Below are 16,722 nucleotides of genomic sequence, written 5' to 3'. Positions count from 1 at the left end.
CTGTGGCCTAATGGACTTTAGTAATCATTTTTGAGCTTCGTGTAACTCCTATATGTCATATCTAGCATTCCTATAGCACAATGAAAGAAATCCTAAAATAAGGACTTTTTTTCTTGTCTGATTGGGTGCAAGAAAATAACTGCATTAGAAAATAAGGTATTTGGCTTTCAAATAAGAACCTTTCTTTACAATATATATCCACTGTTGCATTGTGACAATACTGCAGTGAAGAGTTTGTGAACTAATTTGCATGCAAGCTGTGAGCTGCTTTTGTAGCCTTGAAACTCGTAATGTGTAATAGTTATTTTCACAATAGGTTTCAAAAATATGGATGGCTTAATTACAGCTTTAAATAATGAAATTACTTAATCATACTGACAGATAAAGCACCTGAAAGCCCTGATTATGTACTGTAGCTGCAGCATGTCTTTGTGCTGTCATGCTGTAACTTCAATGTGTCTTAGTAAATTAGATCCATAGTTCATTCATGATGAAATAATTCTATTATAATCCACCTTTCTTGTTGCTAAATTGCATCAAGCAAACATGTCAGTTCAGTAACACTTGATGACTACAGTTAGGTAGTACCCTGTGCTTATTTTTTAACTGTATAACTAGAAAGCTGCTCAGTTTTGCATTTTTACATAAGCGTTCATCACATGTTTAAACATATGCATTTCTAGGCTTTGCTGTTGCCAAAAGACTATCCAGATGCGGAAAGTAAATCAATGGGAAAACGCCACCATACTTTCCTTCCTGAACTGCAGACATCCAGAAACTGTGACACCAAGGTTGGAATAAACAGTGCATGCACATAGATAAATTAATTTATATTTATTGATAACACACACTATTTATCTCCTAACCTGCATCTGGAAAGGATAAAGATGTCAGTCCTACGTCAGTGAAATGCTTCAGACACTGCCTGAATGATCCCAAAGCCAACCTGCTCTTCTTGAAAAATAAACAACATAAGGGCCCTAGGAATGGCTCAAGTAACAGCTCTTGCTCTTCAGCAAAATTTTCAAAATTGTTTGTGCATGTTTTGTAAAAAACTCTAGTAGCATAAGTGATAAATCCGAGACAATGTGAAATATAATATTAGAAGTAGCTGACAAATAGCAGTGCAAATGTGACTATTCACCTTCACATGCATAGCTTGATTGGGAATTTCTGTTCTAGGCTTTATATTTCTAGAGTTCCCAGAGTACTGTATAAACAAGACAAGTTAATACACACTTTAATCCATCTTATTTAGGCATATTAATAATTCTGTATCAAGATATTCTCTAGATAAGAATTTAAATTGATTTGGGGGCCTTCCCACAGTATGCTTTAAGAGCGTAAACTCATTATTTCATGGCACTACGGCAAGTTTTAAATTCTTTTTCATTCTATATAGAATTTCTTTCTTGTGTGGGTTTTTTTTCCCTCCTCTTCAATTTGATCAAAAAATAGGTGGTTTAGTGTCTGAAGGGGCCTGTTGGTTGCAATAGTTTAACTTCTAGCTTCCCTAGGTAAGGAGCATAACTATGTATGTTAACAACAGTTTCTCATGTCAGAGTTGAAAGACAACACATAGCAGGTAACATTTTCAGAAGAGTCGCCCTGGTTCATCTAAAGTCTGGGAACTTTCATAGGCCAGCACAAAAAGGTCTGAAAATCTTATACCATTGTAATAAAACTATCAGTCAGAAAAGAGAGAAAACTGCAAAATGCAGAATACAAATACACAGAAACACGTCCAAATAATTTCAAGTAAATGCAAATAGATAAATTACAAAATATTTTCTGCAGGCAGCTTGGTTGCTTCTTAACAGCCATAGCAGTTTTACAGAAGCACAGAGCAGTCACTGCATTTAACACTGGACTAGACTGCAGAATTCAGAAATGCACAAACCCAGGCCAGTTTATAGCGAGCACTTCAGAGCTGGCCCAAAGGAATTTTTGTATGTCATAAAGCAATTTCTTGCCAGCCACTGTGATTTGCTTGTCAGGATTTTGTTATTAGCAGTGATATTGCAGTTGCATTAAAAATATATATTAAACAAGCTTTCTTCAAATGGAATCTCAAAGCATATTTTCAGCGTTTATCAGCACTGTTGACTCATCCTTGTGCTACCAAAAGCTCTTTTGAAGCAAGATGCTGAATAAAAACTTATCAGATAAACATTTAAAGATGGAAACTGTTAAATAAACTGTGCCAGAATAGACAGGGCTATAATGCGAGATGTGGGGTGCTAGGGATGCTGCAAAGACTTTTTAAGTCCTGGAATTATTTCATCTCTGTTGCAGGATTAGCATGACTCGTTTATCATTTGTCTCCTACTGGCTTTGTGGGAAAACACCCATCTTACTTCTTTCTGTAATGTTATTAAAGATGCATGCATAAAGCAGTGCAGGTCTGCATACCAATTTGTAAAAGAAGTGATTAAGAGCATAAGAAATGATTTTGTGCTTCAAGTGAAAATGAACAACTAAACACCCTCATAAAAATAAAAGTTAATTTTCAATAGCGCATCATGTTATAAAGTATGGGACTGAGAAGCCTGAAGGTCTTTTAACTAGGTGAAATTCAGTGCACAGAGATGATGGAAGTTTGCATCATCCTGTCTCCTCTGTGCACCCTTAACCCTCTAGGACTGAGAAAACTATGTACTTTTCATAAACATTCACTCATTTTCTTTCTCTGAGTCTCTCAAGAAGGAGGCCACTTAGAGCTTTTATAATGTGAATGACTGTCTTCTCAAAACTAGATGCACACAACTAATAATTTTCTAGAAGTCCCACATATAAGAACATATGAGAACAACTTCCACTCATAAACATCGTAATTTAGTGGAAATAACTAATTTAACTAAGAAAAGCTCCAGACACCAAATCCCCTTCATTTTGCCCTTTGATCACACAACACACATTTCTTCAAAAGCCAGTTCCTGCTCTATCACATTCTTGGACAGTAGCTTATTTTAAAAAGGAAATGGGAATGAAGGGCTTGACTGGACCAGACTGCTTTCTGCAGGTAGAAGACCCTATTGTGTGTGGTTGGTGAAGTGGTTAAATGCAAATGGAGGCCTTACCTTGATCCTTCAGCACCTACATGCACATACAAAGACAGAACGCATCATCAGATTTACTTAAACCGCTTTCTCTAGCTCCTATTATGAAAGTAATTGTTTGGGGCTTTTCCACAGTGAAAAGCACTGCAGGCTTATTTTATATTATTCAAAGCAATTTATTCCATCTTAGAAAAGAAACAATAACTTTCTGCATGTTTATCTATTTTTTGCTGACTGACTCTAGATTATGCAGTGCATTCCCTGTTTTTAACACGATCAATACCAATTTTGCCTGTGGGCTGGAATACTATTTTCAGGACAGTAACATAAGTATAAAAAAGAAAATAATTTCCCATTGTGAATAAAAGCAAGTATGTGGAAAAAAGTTCATCCCTGGCTAAGATCCCTTCTCCTACTCAAAAAAATGTTCCTATTCTGTTGATTTAGAGGAAGGAAAAATACCTCTTGGCTTGACTATCCTCAACATTAGTATGATAAATGTGATCTATATGATGAATAGAGTGCACAGTACACTGTGCATTGTCCTATTTAATGTTATGTTTTCTACAGTCACCAAAGGCTTGAATTCCTTGGTTCATTATTCAAACTATTATTTTGATTTGGTTTTGTGTGAACTCAGAAAACAACAGTTACAACGGATAGAAATTGTGGAAGACACTTCTCACTGTATTAACCAGAAATTGGTAACACACAAGAATTGTCACTTTGTACAGCAGGAATTCTGAAGATCCAAAGAGGTTTTTCCTGCAGATGAAAATGACAGAAAGGGGCACTACTTTGAACCTTTACAACAGAGTTGCTGAGAGGTCCCTGAAGTGCTTTTGAAAATATCTTTAATGCTGAAAGAAAAAGAAGTCAGAAGATTTGATTTTTTTTTTTTTTTAACACCTCTAGGGTGAAATTCTGCCCTTGTTAAAATCAATGAACATTTTCCCATTGATATCAACAAAACTCCATTTCTAATACACATGACCTCATTATAAAGAGATCTCTTTTGCAGTCCTGGTATACTTGCATCAAGGAATTTGACAAGGCTGGACAGGGCACCAGTGGCTGAAAGAGAATGTGATCAGAGTTAAGAAGTTCACCAACTCCCAAGCCTCCAAGGGTGCTTTTGTGCTGTGTGGAGCTCAGAAAGCTCCAGCCCCTGCCAGGCCTATCCCACAAGCAGTTATTTCCTGTGTGCAAGAGGAGGCTGTACAATTTGATCATTTTCTTAAAACCAGTCACGCATCCATAAAATGAGCATAGGCATATGAGCATCCCAACAGAAGTGAATCCTAAAATAAATCAACAGCTTTCTAAGAAAAATAAAGAAACAATTTTTATATTTCATGTTATTCTTAGATGGCCAAAATTTATATTTGGCTGCTTAAATCATTCACTTAGAATCACACCTATGTTTCTACCTATTTGAGACAATTAGACGATGATTTAGGTGTCTTTTACTGACTGGTGACAAAGCATTTTGTAGTAGATTCTGAGGTTTAAAGAGTGTCTTATAGTTAAGTATGAGAAAAGAAATTACAAAAAAGTTGACAAACACATCATGATACTCAATTTAAACCTCTGCATGGGAAACTCAGAAAAAAAGGTCATGATTCCAAATCAAAGGAAACACCTGCACTTCCATGGAAATGGGAATAAGTAAATGGAAGGAACCACCTCTAGCCTGGAATCTTTGCAGTTGTTTGGGAAAATCATGCAGTTTTATTGCCCATTATGCATTAGAGACTTGACACTGGTTTTCTTTAACATGGCTCTTTCCATACCTTTTCTTCCAGATTACTAATGGATTCTCTCACAAGTAAGATAGTCAATTTCCAAAAGGATCAAAGTGGAGGAAAAAATGAAACCATATAAATTTCTTCCTGTGTTTCTTATAAGTAACAAGGATACCTTCACTTTAAAGTCTGCTACCTCTGATTAGTAGCACTTTTGCAGAAGTACTCATGTTGGCAGTTAAAGGCACATATGCTCAGGGTTACAGCACTCGTGGGTCATGTCAGCACAATAAGTAAAATTTAGCCTAACAAATTCCACTAAGGTTAATGTAACAAGTAGGGTTAAAGACATTGAAAGCCACACTGAAAATAAATCCTTAGGTCTATGAACTTAAAGACACAATCTTCGCAGAGCTAACTTGGCAGCCACTACTACGTGGAGGTTTCAGACACTTGCTGCACATGATGGTTATGATGCCTGAACTGCTGCAGATGAATGGCTTGGGTGTAGCTATATAAATGTTACAGGTCTCCTTGTAGTCAGTCAAGATTGGAGCCCACAACTAAGATGTGTGCCACACCTACCAGCCGCAGAAACGAGATCTAGAGAATGAAATTAAGTTTGGAATGACAATAAGCTCACATTCTTGGTCAGTGCCTTGAAAGAATGAGTACTCTTGTGGGCCAGGTAAAGCCCAAAGGAGCTGGTTTAATAAATTTTACTACTCGGCACTAAGAATGATAAATGGTTTTACCAGTTTATGTTTCACCCTATTCCGAGGTCACCAGATTCCTCTCAAGAAAAACAAGCTATGGATTGTTGTTGCAATCATAAGCAAGCTCAGCAATGAAGTACTCTACCACATTTTACAAGGGCTGTGCTTGGTACCGACCCTGAACTGTCTTCCAGAGTCATATATGCAATATGATCTACAGCATCCCATATCACAGTGGGGTGCAGATGGTGAGAAACTGTACAACAGTTAGGTACGGCTTAATTCCCTTGCTTTTCTTCAAAAACCAAGAAATTTGAGGATATGCTGCTACAGAATGAACAGTTTTGAAGGTTAGATTTCCAGAGGTATTGCAGTATCTAAACATACAAATAAACAACCTGTAGGATTTCCAGAAATGTTTAGAGAAATCAATTTACTTTTGGAAATCTAGCCCTAACTTCTCTTCATATTGAGAACCAGAGGAGTTTGTAGTGCAATGCTAAATTGATTTTGATTTGGTTTTAAAATACCCAGCGCTTTGTAAGTTAGACCACTCTAGGTAAACAGTTAGAAGCTGGCATAATTTTACTACTTTGAAGTGAAAATTTCTGATGGTCTTGTCTTCAAAATCATGCAAATTCCTTACCAGCCCATTATTCACATATGTTTTATTTTCACTTTCTTTTAATTTACTCTACCATACAGGCCAGATGGAGCACTGAAGAAGAGGTAAAGAAGAAACCTTTACCAGGTCCCTTCATGACAAACTTAGAACAGTATCACCATGACAATATAAATTAATCATAATGGAAGTCTGGTCACACAATCCATAACAAACTTCATATATACTTTAATCTTATGTTCTTTTTCAGCTAGAAAGAGCAGTTGAAAATATACTGTCGAAATCAACTGACAGTAGCTGAATGAAAGGAAATTAATGATGTGATTTAAAATCCCTTTTCTATCTCTAGTTGCCACCATGTAGGAGTTTTCACTAGTATCTGGGAAGGTTCTCCCCTCAGTGCCCAAATGCAGCTCAATTTTTCTGTAGTGCTACAATCTGGGAGCATATTTTAGTTTACACAAATGATTACTGGCAGACAATTAAATATACAGTTTAAAACCAAATAGTAGAAATGAAAAGAGTTAACATATTAAGCACTACTTTGGACTGCCTTTAGTATATGCTCTTGCCGAGATGGCTTCGACAAAATATCTTCTCTCCACGAACAACTCAGAGTACAATTGACAGAATCTCAAAACACCTCCAAGGACTTATTCAGTTGTACCTAGTTGAAATATTTAGGTTCCTCTAGGATTTACATCACAAGCAATGAGTTCCTGTCAATGGATATTTGGGATTCTACTTAAATGTCAGCTGAAGACGTGAGAAGTTGTTTGCTAGTGCAGCTTTCCTAGGTTTATTAACTTCAGACAGAATCTGTAGACTTGCCCAAGGTATTCTTTATCCCTTATTAGAGAAGAAGTAGCACTTGTACTTAACTAGTTAGATACACACACTATTAGCATGTTGGTTGAAACAATGCACTCCCAAATTCATACACCTTTCCCAAAATCAACTGACTATCCAGAAGTAGATCTCCGAGATGAGCAGTGCTTCCCGTAAGGAAATAATACTGTCAAAAGAGAAATATAAAGACTATATGTTGCTCATCAATAACATGGATGCTAATCAAGTTCCCATGCTAATCACACACAAAAATTTGCCTGATGTGAAAAAACAATAGTCCAGGATACACTTACTTTTTGTAAAAGAAAAAAATAATGCAGTCTTGTACTTTCTAGTTTATGTCATTTTTCCTGTCTATTTTTTTAAAAGTATGGAAATGATGTGGAGAAAGTAGAGTAAGAATAAAGTAACTGTACAGAGCAATAAAGATGAAAAAGTTCTTTCACATAATCAAATACATCTCCTGTGGATGGAAAACTATCTTTGACAGTAACTTTTCCAGTATTTTGTCATGGCTAAGTTACAAGAGTTACACACACATTTCATTTATTGAGAGGACGTTGGTCCTTTCTCTTTGTAAATGTATAGCAGAGAAGTTGATTGCATTTAACTTTCAAAGTCAAAATACTTAACCTAAACTTTGTATTATCATTAATTTAGATGCTTAGTATATAGTTTAGAAATACAAATCCATCTTCAGCACTCAGAACAGCATGATCCAAGGTGATATCAGTTACTCAACTTGTAATCTTCAGTATGATTTAATGTAAATTTACCCCTTTATAAACACTGTAAGATGTCTATCAAGCACAGCAGATACTGATTCCAAAGAGGTTAATGGAAAAGAAAGCAAGTGCTATGACCATCACAAGGTGTCTTACTACATTCATCTGATAATCATGACAAATATCATCTTTTTATATGCCTTTTGAAGGTGAATTAGGAAAGTAACCATTCCTGTATCTACATCTTCAATATCATAGTTCGGACTGAAAGACATGAAGAAACTTGTTTAGAGAAAATACTACTTTGCTGGTCTGTCTAGCTTCAATCCAAATGATCCTTATCCTGCTCAGAATTAATAAATCTATGAAAGGTAACTCTTATCTGTTTAATAATAATTTCCTTGCAAAATACTCTTCATAATAAGGAGAAATTACATACAGCACAGCAGATGAAAGTAAAAGTCTGCAGATTAGATTTACAGTATATTACAAATGGCTTTCTGTGTGTCAGCATACTCTTTATTGAAAAGGTTTCCATCACTTCCATTGTGCTGATAATGTAGAATTTTTTTGTTGTTGTTGTTTAATGATAAATGGGAAAACTTTTAGGGAACTATATGCAATGTCATGTCTTTATCCATTGCTGAAGGATATAAACCTCTACTTAAGTGTTTAAAATGACTCAATTAAAGAGCTACTGTATAAAATGACTCAACCAAGTTAACTCATTTGTCTCTTTTTATGTGGATCCCAATTAAGAGTCATAACAGTTACAAGTTGCAACATAATTGCAATAGACTTCTGATTTCCCAAAGCAATTATGCTGTGATTTGGCTTGTTCTCTATGATTTCTAAAGGAGACGAAGAGAAGGATGGGTTACAGATAAGAAAAAAACACAGGTACCTGATCCAGTTTCCAGTGGAACTCCGCAGGACGAAAGGTGTCTGCCTGATCAAAGTCTTTGCGCAACAGAAATACTAATCGGCAGTTGTGCACGTACAGAGCATAGTGATGTCGGTTCATCTCTGAAAGCAGGGATCAATATGAACTATCATCAACACTTTTGTTTAGGTGACTGTGTTTGAAATCAGCATACACCTAAAATACAAACCCCAACTGAATAAAAACCCCCAAAGAGCTGACTTTTCTCAATATCATAGATCATCATGGTTCTTGGGGAAGCCACATATGGTAAGCATCTTCCTGAATTATGCACAATTAGTTGTGCTCATGTTATATCCAAACTAATAAATAAAATACAAATCAGTATTTATTCTAACTAGTTTCAATGAAGATTTAAAACCATTTTCCCAACATAAATCATAAAAAAAAATTAAACCTAATTTAATTATTTTATCAACTAATTTCCATAAAATCTACAGATGTGTTCAAAGAGATTATCCAAGAAGAAAACCAGTGCTTGAAACTTAGGTAATGTTTTAAGATGAAACTTAGGTAGACATCACTCCCCTCAATAAGCTATCAAGTCAGCAATGCTCAGAGTGGTGCCATCTGAACCTACTAACTATTCTTTCAGACCAAATTAAATCAGGTGAGATGGTAACACTCCGCTAAATTTGTTATGCCCTTTGCCTAACGTTTTTTCAGTACACAGACTCACCTGTCTTGTCAGAATTGCACAGAATAGTCTCTTTCTCAGCTCTTAATCCTGGACTAGGTCCATGTTTCATCCACAGAGTGATGGTGAATTGATCAGTTAAATTCTTTGGGACTATTCCATCTGGGATTTTGGCTCCTTGCTTTCCATCAAATTTAAAAATCATGTCATTGTTATCCATGAGAAGCGCAGCTGTCCAGTTAGTTGTTGCACTGGGAGATGGTAAGAGGTCAATGGCACCTGAGGAAGCTCCTGCAAATGATATATAATTAACAACATGATGAGAAACTAATCAAAAAGACATGAAGATTAATTTAATATAGGCCAGGGTTCTGATTCATACTCTTTAAATTATTTTTACAACCCAAATTGTCCTAATAGGTTCACTGTCAAATCACATACACATAAAATACTCGCTATAGTAGGCCAATAATAGTTCTTTAGATTAAACATATTGCATAGAAAACTATAGAAATATTTTGAAGTTATCTGTTTTGAAACTTTCATTATTTTCTAGAATTCATTAATGAAATTTCTTCAGTTATTTCAAGAACCCCTGAGATTAAAATCAAATTCTCTACATCCAGCTGGGAAGCTTTACAACTTCCCTCCCTGACAGCACAGACATATATGGTACGTGGGGATGATGTGTCGGAGAATACAGTACATGGGGAGGGATGTAGGACAAGCCATCTAATGTCCAGCAGACAGCCATGAATATTCACAATACTGTTGGTGTGAATGTCAATATATACAGAGTATTCACCTTAAAACAGACATCACTGTAATGATGGCTTCTGGCAGATACACAATGGTTGTAACTCCATGTGTTCTTCCCTAATGGTAGATCTAAGACTTTTAAGCAGTACTCACAATTCAGATTAAAGCCCCTCCCCCAACCCAAAAGGAAATCATTAACAAAGTAGTCCCCAGATACAGTATTTGTTTGTTAGAATTAATTGAATAAAGCCAAATAAACAAAAAAACAAACAAACAAAAATAACCAAAAAAAACCCAAAACCAACACACCAACCAGGAGTGGAAAACACTGTGGTGCCAAGATCTGACAAAATAGCACAGTTCTTTTCAACTCTGTGTTTTCTTACAGATTAACAATTGTCAGACAGTTGTAAAAAACATGCAATGAGCTACCCAGAGCCTTTACTTAGCTGCTGAAAGATAGCATTTAGCACAAAGTATGCTGCCCAGAGTAAAAAGCACGAACAATCTTTATATTCTTGTCGATGCTTTGTCAAGCGAGAATAGGGTGAACAAACTGTAACTGCATAAAACACACCACACTAGTAAGACAACCCACCCTCCTTCAGCATCCACGGAGTGAAAAAAGATCCCAGCACTCTGCAGGAGCAGAGTAGAATTTTAAGCCAAGAATGTGTGGAATTATATCCTATGGATTTTTAAAAAACTATTATAGTAAGGATATGAAAGCATTCAGATCATTCAGTAACTAAACTTCTTGGACAGATCTTCAAAATATATTAGTGTAAAAACATTATTTTGAAGTAATATCAAACCTAGCACCTATCTGTTTAGAATCTGAGCACAGAGACAAAGCGTATTTATTTTATAAATTGTAATTCTGGATTATACACCACACTGCATTGGTTAATACAGAGATGTTATCAACAGGAATACATAAAACTCAATTTATCCAGATGGCACAATCTGTGATAGATTTTCTTTTTTTTTTTTTTTTTTCCCTAAATCAAGCCACTAAAAATAAAATTATTTGCATAGGATACAAGTGAAACCATAATTTTCTCAATCAATTTCCTTTTGCATTGATTTTTATGGTTTGTTTTGTTTTTTTTTTAAACTCAAGAGAAGGAACAAAATTGATTACACCACAGTGTATATCAAAGGAAATATGTTTTTAAATGCTTACATTAAGTAAATTATGGCCTCAAAGAAGAAGCTTCATCCATCACTCTATCTACTCTGGCCATTATAATGTGGAAAGATCTATTTCTTCCACTAGAAAGAGTCTGTGGGAAGACTCCTAAATGGAAGTATCTCATATTGCTTTTTAAACTCTGATTTGGCAAGATGCTCAAGTAAACTACCTTATTTTCCCCACTTAAAGTCAGGCTTGTGTAAGAGAATCTGGGTGATCACCAGCAAGCTCAACAGGTTCTACTTTATCTGCCTGTATTTTTATGGAGATTTATGGGTTACTTTGGAACCTCATCCTGTCAGTGTGTGTTAATTCTGTCCTGAGAACAACTATTGGATTATGTGCTTGGGAGATTTAGCTGGAAGAATTCATACTGTTTCAATCACAATAAATCCAACCAGCATCCCAAGCTGTTCTGCCATGTATGTGCACAGACCTGGAGCGATACAAACAGGATGTTATCTGGAGGCATTCCCAGAAGAGTCTTACCATGCTACTGGATCAACGCCCTTCTAAAATGTAGCAGCTGATCTCCTTTTCTTCTAAAATGCTTCCAGAAAAATGCAGAGGCCACTGCATTAAGCACAGGTTTGGACCCCTGAGGTACCCCTTGCATATTAAAGTGCTTGTTTCTCCAAGCAGCTTACAGTTGGCCCCACCTCCTCGCCCCAGCCCCGCGTGTTTGTGCTGCAGACTTCGTGCCAGGAGAAGCACATACTGACACTGCCTGCTGAATTGGACCAGACTGTCAGCTTCCCTGGAAGCTGACCACCTAAATAAAACCAAGTCCAAATTACTACTTTTCAATCAGATCAACAACTTTCTCTGAGCCTCCTGCAAAGCCACAGAACCCAGGATAAAAGAGAGGGGGCAGGATCTACCCTCCTAGCTGGAGCATGGCCTGGAATCTCATACTCGGTTTACCCTCTGCCATACCTAAGAATTAGCAATCCCATTATTTTGTATTCTACCTACATTTAGAGGGACAGAAGACAGTACCATAGCCATCTTTCCACCATATTCTAGGTTCCTCAACTGATTTTTTTCAACTGTTTTTTTTTTTTTTATTAAGTGGGATTTTTTCTGGATATGTTTTTGCAGTCCAAATTTTGTCATTTATACATTCTTTATTTCCTATTGTCAAATGACAAGGTGAAAAAATGCTTACTAAACTGTTTTGAGGCACAATACTAATAACTCCTTGACTTGAAAATGACTGAGGCGTAATTTAATCATTTAAACTGCCCACCTTGACTGTCAAAGTGAGTACAAAACACTGGGTTATTGAAAAGCAGACTTAAATCACCAATCATATAAAAAATGAATTTTAATGCACTGACTTTAGCATCTGAATTGTCCAGATTTCTCACAGATAAATGAATTTATAAACTGGGTCCTTAATTACAGACAGACAATCTTGCATTTTATATGTCACAGATGAGTACTTACCTGTGATCACTCAGTCCTACACCCTCTGCAATCACACAGTGCTTAACTGGTAGAAAAAAATTCAGGGCCTTCTTCCTTTTCAAAGAATTTATTCATCCAACCATTAGATACAAATAAGGTCATTTCTGAGAGAAAACTGATTTCCACAAATAATTTAAACTGCTTTTGTAAGACTTCTTTCTACATTAAGGATGGTAATAAATACTAAATACCAAAGTGCAAGCCAGTCTAAATGCAATTCTGATGTAAAGTTCATTGTCGTTTACGAACTTTTTTATCAAAGTCTTATTACAAGTTTCTATCCTACCTGTTCCTCTCCATGAAAATATGGAAACCTTGAGAGAAAAAAAATCCTTCAGCAGTGAGATTTTTTTTCCTCCATTTATAGATATGTTTTACATTCCATCTGTTTTCTTAAGTGCTTCATATTCTGTTCCTTCATGGATGTGCCAAGTACAAACTGGAAGTTCAGCAGTAACATTAGGCAGTGTATCTGCCCACCTGCCCAAAGGCTGCCTGCAACTACAAGGACATTGACAGACCTGGGGAAATGTTCTTGATCGTTCTGCTTTTCACAGGTTAGGCCTACATATGCTGCAGACAATGAATTAAGATTGGACTAGTATTGGGAAACATTTTGTTTATTCAAGAAAAAAAAGAGAAAGACTTTACACTCCCTTTTCTACTGCTTCAATGCCAGCGGGTAAGGCAGTCAAACCACACTCGGCAAACCAAACCCCTCAGACTGCACAACCTTCCTCAACGAAGGAATTTTAAATCAGCAGAAAGTACCTACTTTTGGCCCTACACTTCAAATTATAATATTGTCAGATATAGTTGCTATCTGTGTTTTATGTCAATGTAATCATTTGGTGGTTTAGATCTTGTACATAGTGATCTTGAATGATTGTGCCATTTGCAGTTCAGGTCTGTAACAGGCACAAAGCAATGTTCTTTTTGCTGTCAATACAGGTTCTTAGACAAGGAAAAAGTACTTTGTTTAGCTATAACATCTTTATTTTTATTAAAATGCTATTTTATGAAATCAAGTTCTTAATAGGTCACATAGCCTTGCTCAATCTGTCAGTTTTAGTGTCATTAACATGATGAAGATGCATATAGTTGGCAGATGGGTTTTCTCCTGCTTTTCTAGGATTCCAGCCAGCTGGATAAAGAAACAGAATTAAAATGATGATTGGTTCTGTAATCTTAACTAAGCAATTTTCAGGTTGAAAATATGCAGATTTTATGAGAAAGCTACCACTCACCATTACCTCACTTTTCCAATTTCCACAAGTAACTGGCAATCGTAACTGCAAACTACATTCCCCTGGGAACTGGCTCTCCATTTTTGACAATTCAGTAACCCTGACTGAAAATTTTCATTTACAAATTTCTTAAAGGTTAGTGTATTGATCTTAACATATCTGCAACAGTGTTGTGTGGTTATCAAAGCAAACGTAAGCCATACAGCAGAGCAACCCAGACTAAAATCCGTGTATTTAAGTGGAAAAAAAATGTACATTTACTACTGTAGCTCAGGCAGCAGCCAGGTAAAAAAGGCATTTTCAAGACGATGAGAATCAATGTTCCACACCATCAGGGCTTCAGATGAGGGCTCTAAGATGACAAAATTTTAGAGTAGGAGAGACAGCAGATCACAAATAGCAAAAGATAAATGGCTTAATGTGTGCCCATTGCTTTGCCATGCACATAATCTTATAGTCACAAAAATACATCAGTATCTCTGTGTTTAATCTACCTTTCACAATTTATCTTATAGATCATGTTATCAAAAAGCAGGAAAAGGAAGAAAATAATTAGGAAATCTTTCTTCACCAGGATACCTCTTTTCTGAAATTCATGCGTCTTAAATATTTTCACTTAAATGATTGCCCTAGATGTTCCTTTACGTTTTGGGTTTTTTTGTTTGTTTGTTTTTACTCTGGCACAGTATTTAGCAGCAGAACAGAAAGCTGAGTCAAGAAGACTGAAACACAAGATGGAGATTCAATAGTCATCAAATCCTATAGCCTTCCTACGATGGCAAATCTACACCTGAAATCTCACTATACTGTCAGACTAGTATTCATAAAAAAGGGAAGAAAAAGTGAGAAAGAAGTGGAATGAAGAAAGAGAAAAAATAGAGAAGGGAAGAGAAGCAGAAGAAAAAAAAGAGCAAGGAGAAGGTATGAAAAAGAGTGAAAACAAATGGAAAAGAATGGAGCACCGGTCAAATATTACCACTCCCTTCATTATCATTTTCATTGCTACAATCCAAAACCAGCTGAACTAAATACATGTCACAAGCAACTGGTGCTTTAACTGGAAAAATACTATTATTAAATGAACTGAAAGCCATATCCATACCACATAATTTCTGTAGAGATTTTTCTGAGTATGTTTCACGATCACAGCCCTTTCCAATGTAATTGGTCTGTAATTCAATGGTGGTATGTATTGAGGAAACTGGTCCATCACACGTTTCTAGATGAATGCTGGGAAACAAAGGTATGCTGCCAGAACCTGGCTTGTATTCAATCCGTTTGTTCCAGTCTGGAAAACAAAAACACAAACCAACAAAAACATCCAAGAGTGATTAAAATTGGGAAAGGAGTTATATAATTGTAAATGACATATTGCTCTCAAAGGTCACCGTCTCAGACAAATATAAAAGTTTTTTAACTTGACATCAATAAGTTGCTGTCCTAAAAAAACTGGGGTTTGTGCCACTTTATAAAAGAGTGTCAGGCTTAATTAAGTAATACTACTGCTGCTAGAGTCACACAAGCATGGGGCACATATCCTGACAAGAAGTACTAATTGGTGTCAGTCTGTATCTCCGATGTCCATGCCCCTGTGACAGACTAATGGCTAGCTCTACAGGGATGAGGCTGTCTGCTGCACTGAATTTGGCCAGATTTCACAGTTTTATGCTACAGAACAAATATCTCCAAGGACCAGGCTATATACATCAATCTCACTGGACCATGACCAAAAGCTAATATAACACATCTGTACTGCCACTTCTCGTCTTCAAATATCTTACTAATTTTGTGAAATATTAACGACAAAGTTACAGCTGAAAGGACTACTTATGCTTCCAGCCAGATTTCACTAATCTGTGGGTTTGTTTCACAGCCCACAACATTTAAACAATCACCTGCCTTAGGCAGCCACCTGGACATGCCATACATACCACCATGCTTCTCAACTGAAGCACTGAAATTTTTAAATCAGATTAATTATGGTGTTTGCAGCCTGCTTCAGAGGAAAGCCAAACAAGCAGCGTTAATTTAAAATGTGTATTTTGGCTATCTTTACAGTTCATATTTTCATAGAATCATAGAATGGTCTGGGTTGGAGGGGACCTCCAAAGATCACTTAGTCCCTTGCCATAGGCAGGGATATCTTTCACTAGACCAGGTTGCTCAAAGCCCCATCATCTGATCTGACCTTGAACACTGCCAGGGATGGGCCATCCACAGCTTCTCTAGCAACCTGTGCCAGTGTCTCACCGTCATCACAGTGAAGAATTTCTTCCCAATACCTAATCTAAACCTACCCTCTCTCAGTTTAAAACTGTTACCTCTTGTCCTGTCAATACAAGTAAAAAAAATTCTCTGTCTTTCTAAAGCTCACCTTAAGTATCGAAAGGTCACAGTAAGGTCTCCCCAGAGCCTTCTCTTCTCCAGGCTGAACAACCCCAACTCTCCCAGCCTGGATTCACAGGAGAGATGTTCCAGCCCTTTGGCCATTTTCATGGCTGTCCTCCTCCTCAATGCTCTAACAGGCTCATACCTTTCTCATACATTTTAGCCAACTCTGGCCAAGTTACCATGCCACATTAATACAGAGATGCAAAAAGTTAATTACCTTGATGTCACAAAACCATTCAACTCTGCTACTCAATGTGTATATCTGTAGAATCTGTGAAAAGTACTCTTGCATACACAGCAGAAGTTTCTCTGACTTTTTTTAGACATAGGTATAAAAGGACTACATAAGTGGAAAAATTCTAGG

At 36.5% G+C, this 16,722-nt stretch overlaps 1 protein-coding gene across 1 annotated transcript in view; it reads right to left on the bottom strand.

Moving 5' to 3' along the window:
* Positions 1 to 16,722, bottom strand: part of CLSTN2 (calsyntenin 2) — a 228,505-nt gene that overhangs the window by 54,213 nt on the left and 157,570 nt on the right. Inside the window, exons 5-7 of the mRNA XM_040613809.1 lie at positions 15,070 to 15,255; positions 9,339 to 9,587; positions 8,621 to 8,742 (exon numbers count right to left, since the gene is read on the bottom strand). Coding sequence (XP_040469743.1) covers positions 8,621 to 8,742; positions 9,339 to 9,587; positions 15,070 to 15,255 — 557 coding nt within the window. The remainder of the gene's footprint in view (positions 1 to 8,620; positions 8,743 to 9,338; positions 9,588 to 15,069; positions 15,256 to 16,722) is intronic.

This window comes from Falco naumanni, chromosome 13, assembly GCF_017639655.2.
Source record: "Falco naumanni isolate bFalNau1 chromosome 13, bFalNau1.pat, whole genome shotgun sequence".
NCBI lineage: Eukaryota > Metazoa > Chordata > Aves > Falconiformes > Falconidae > Falco > Falco naumanni.
The sequence above is the reverse complement of the archived record's forward strand: the minus strand, read 5'-3'. Positions and strand labels throughout refer to the sequence as shown.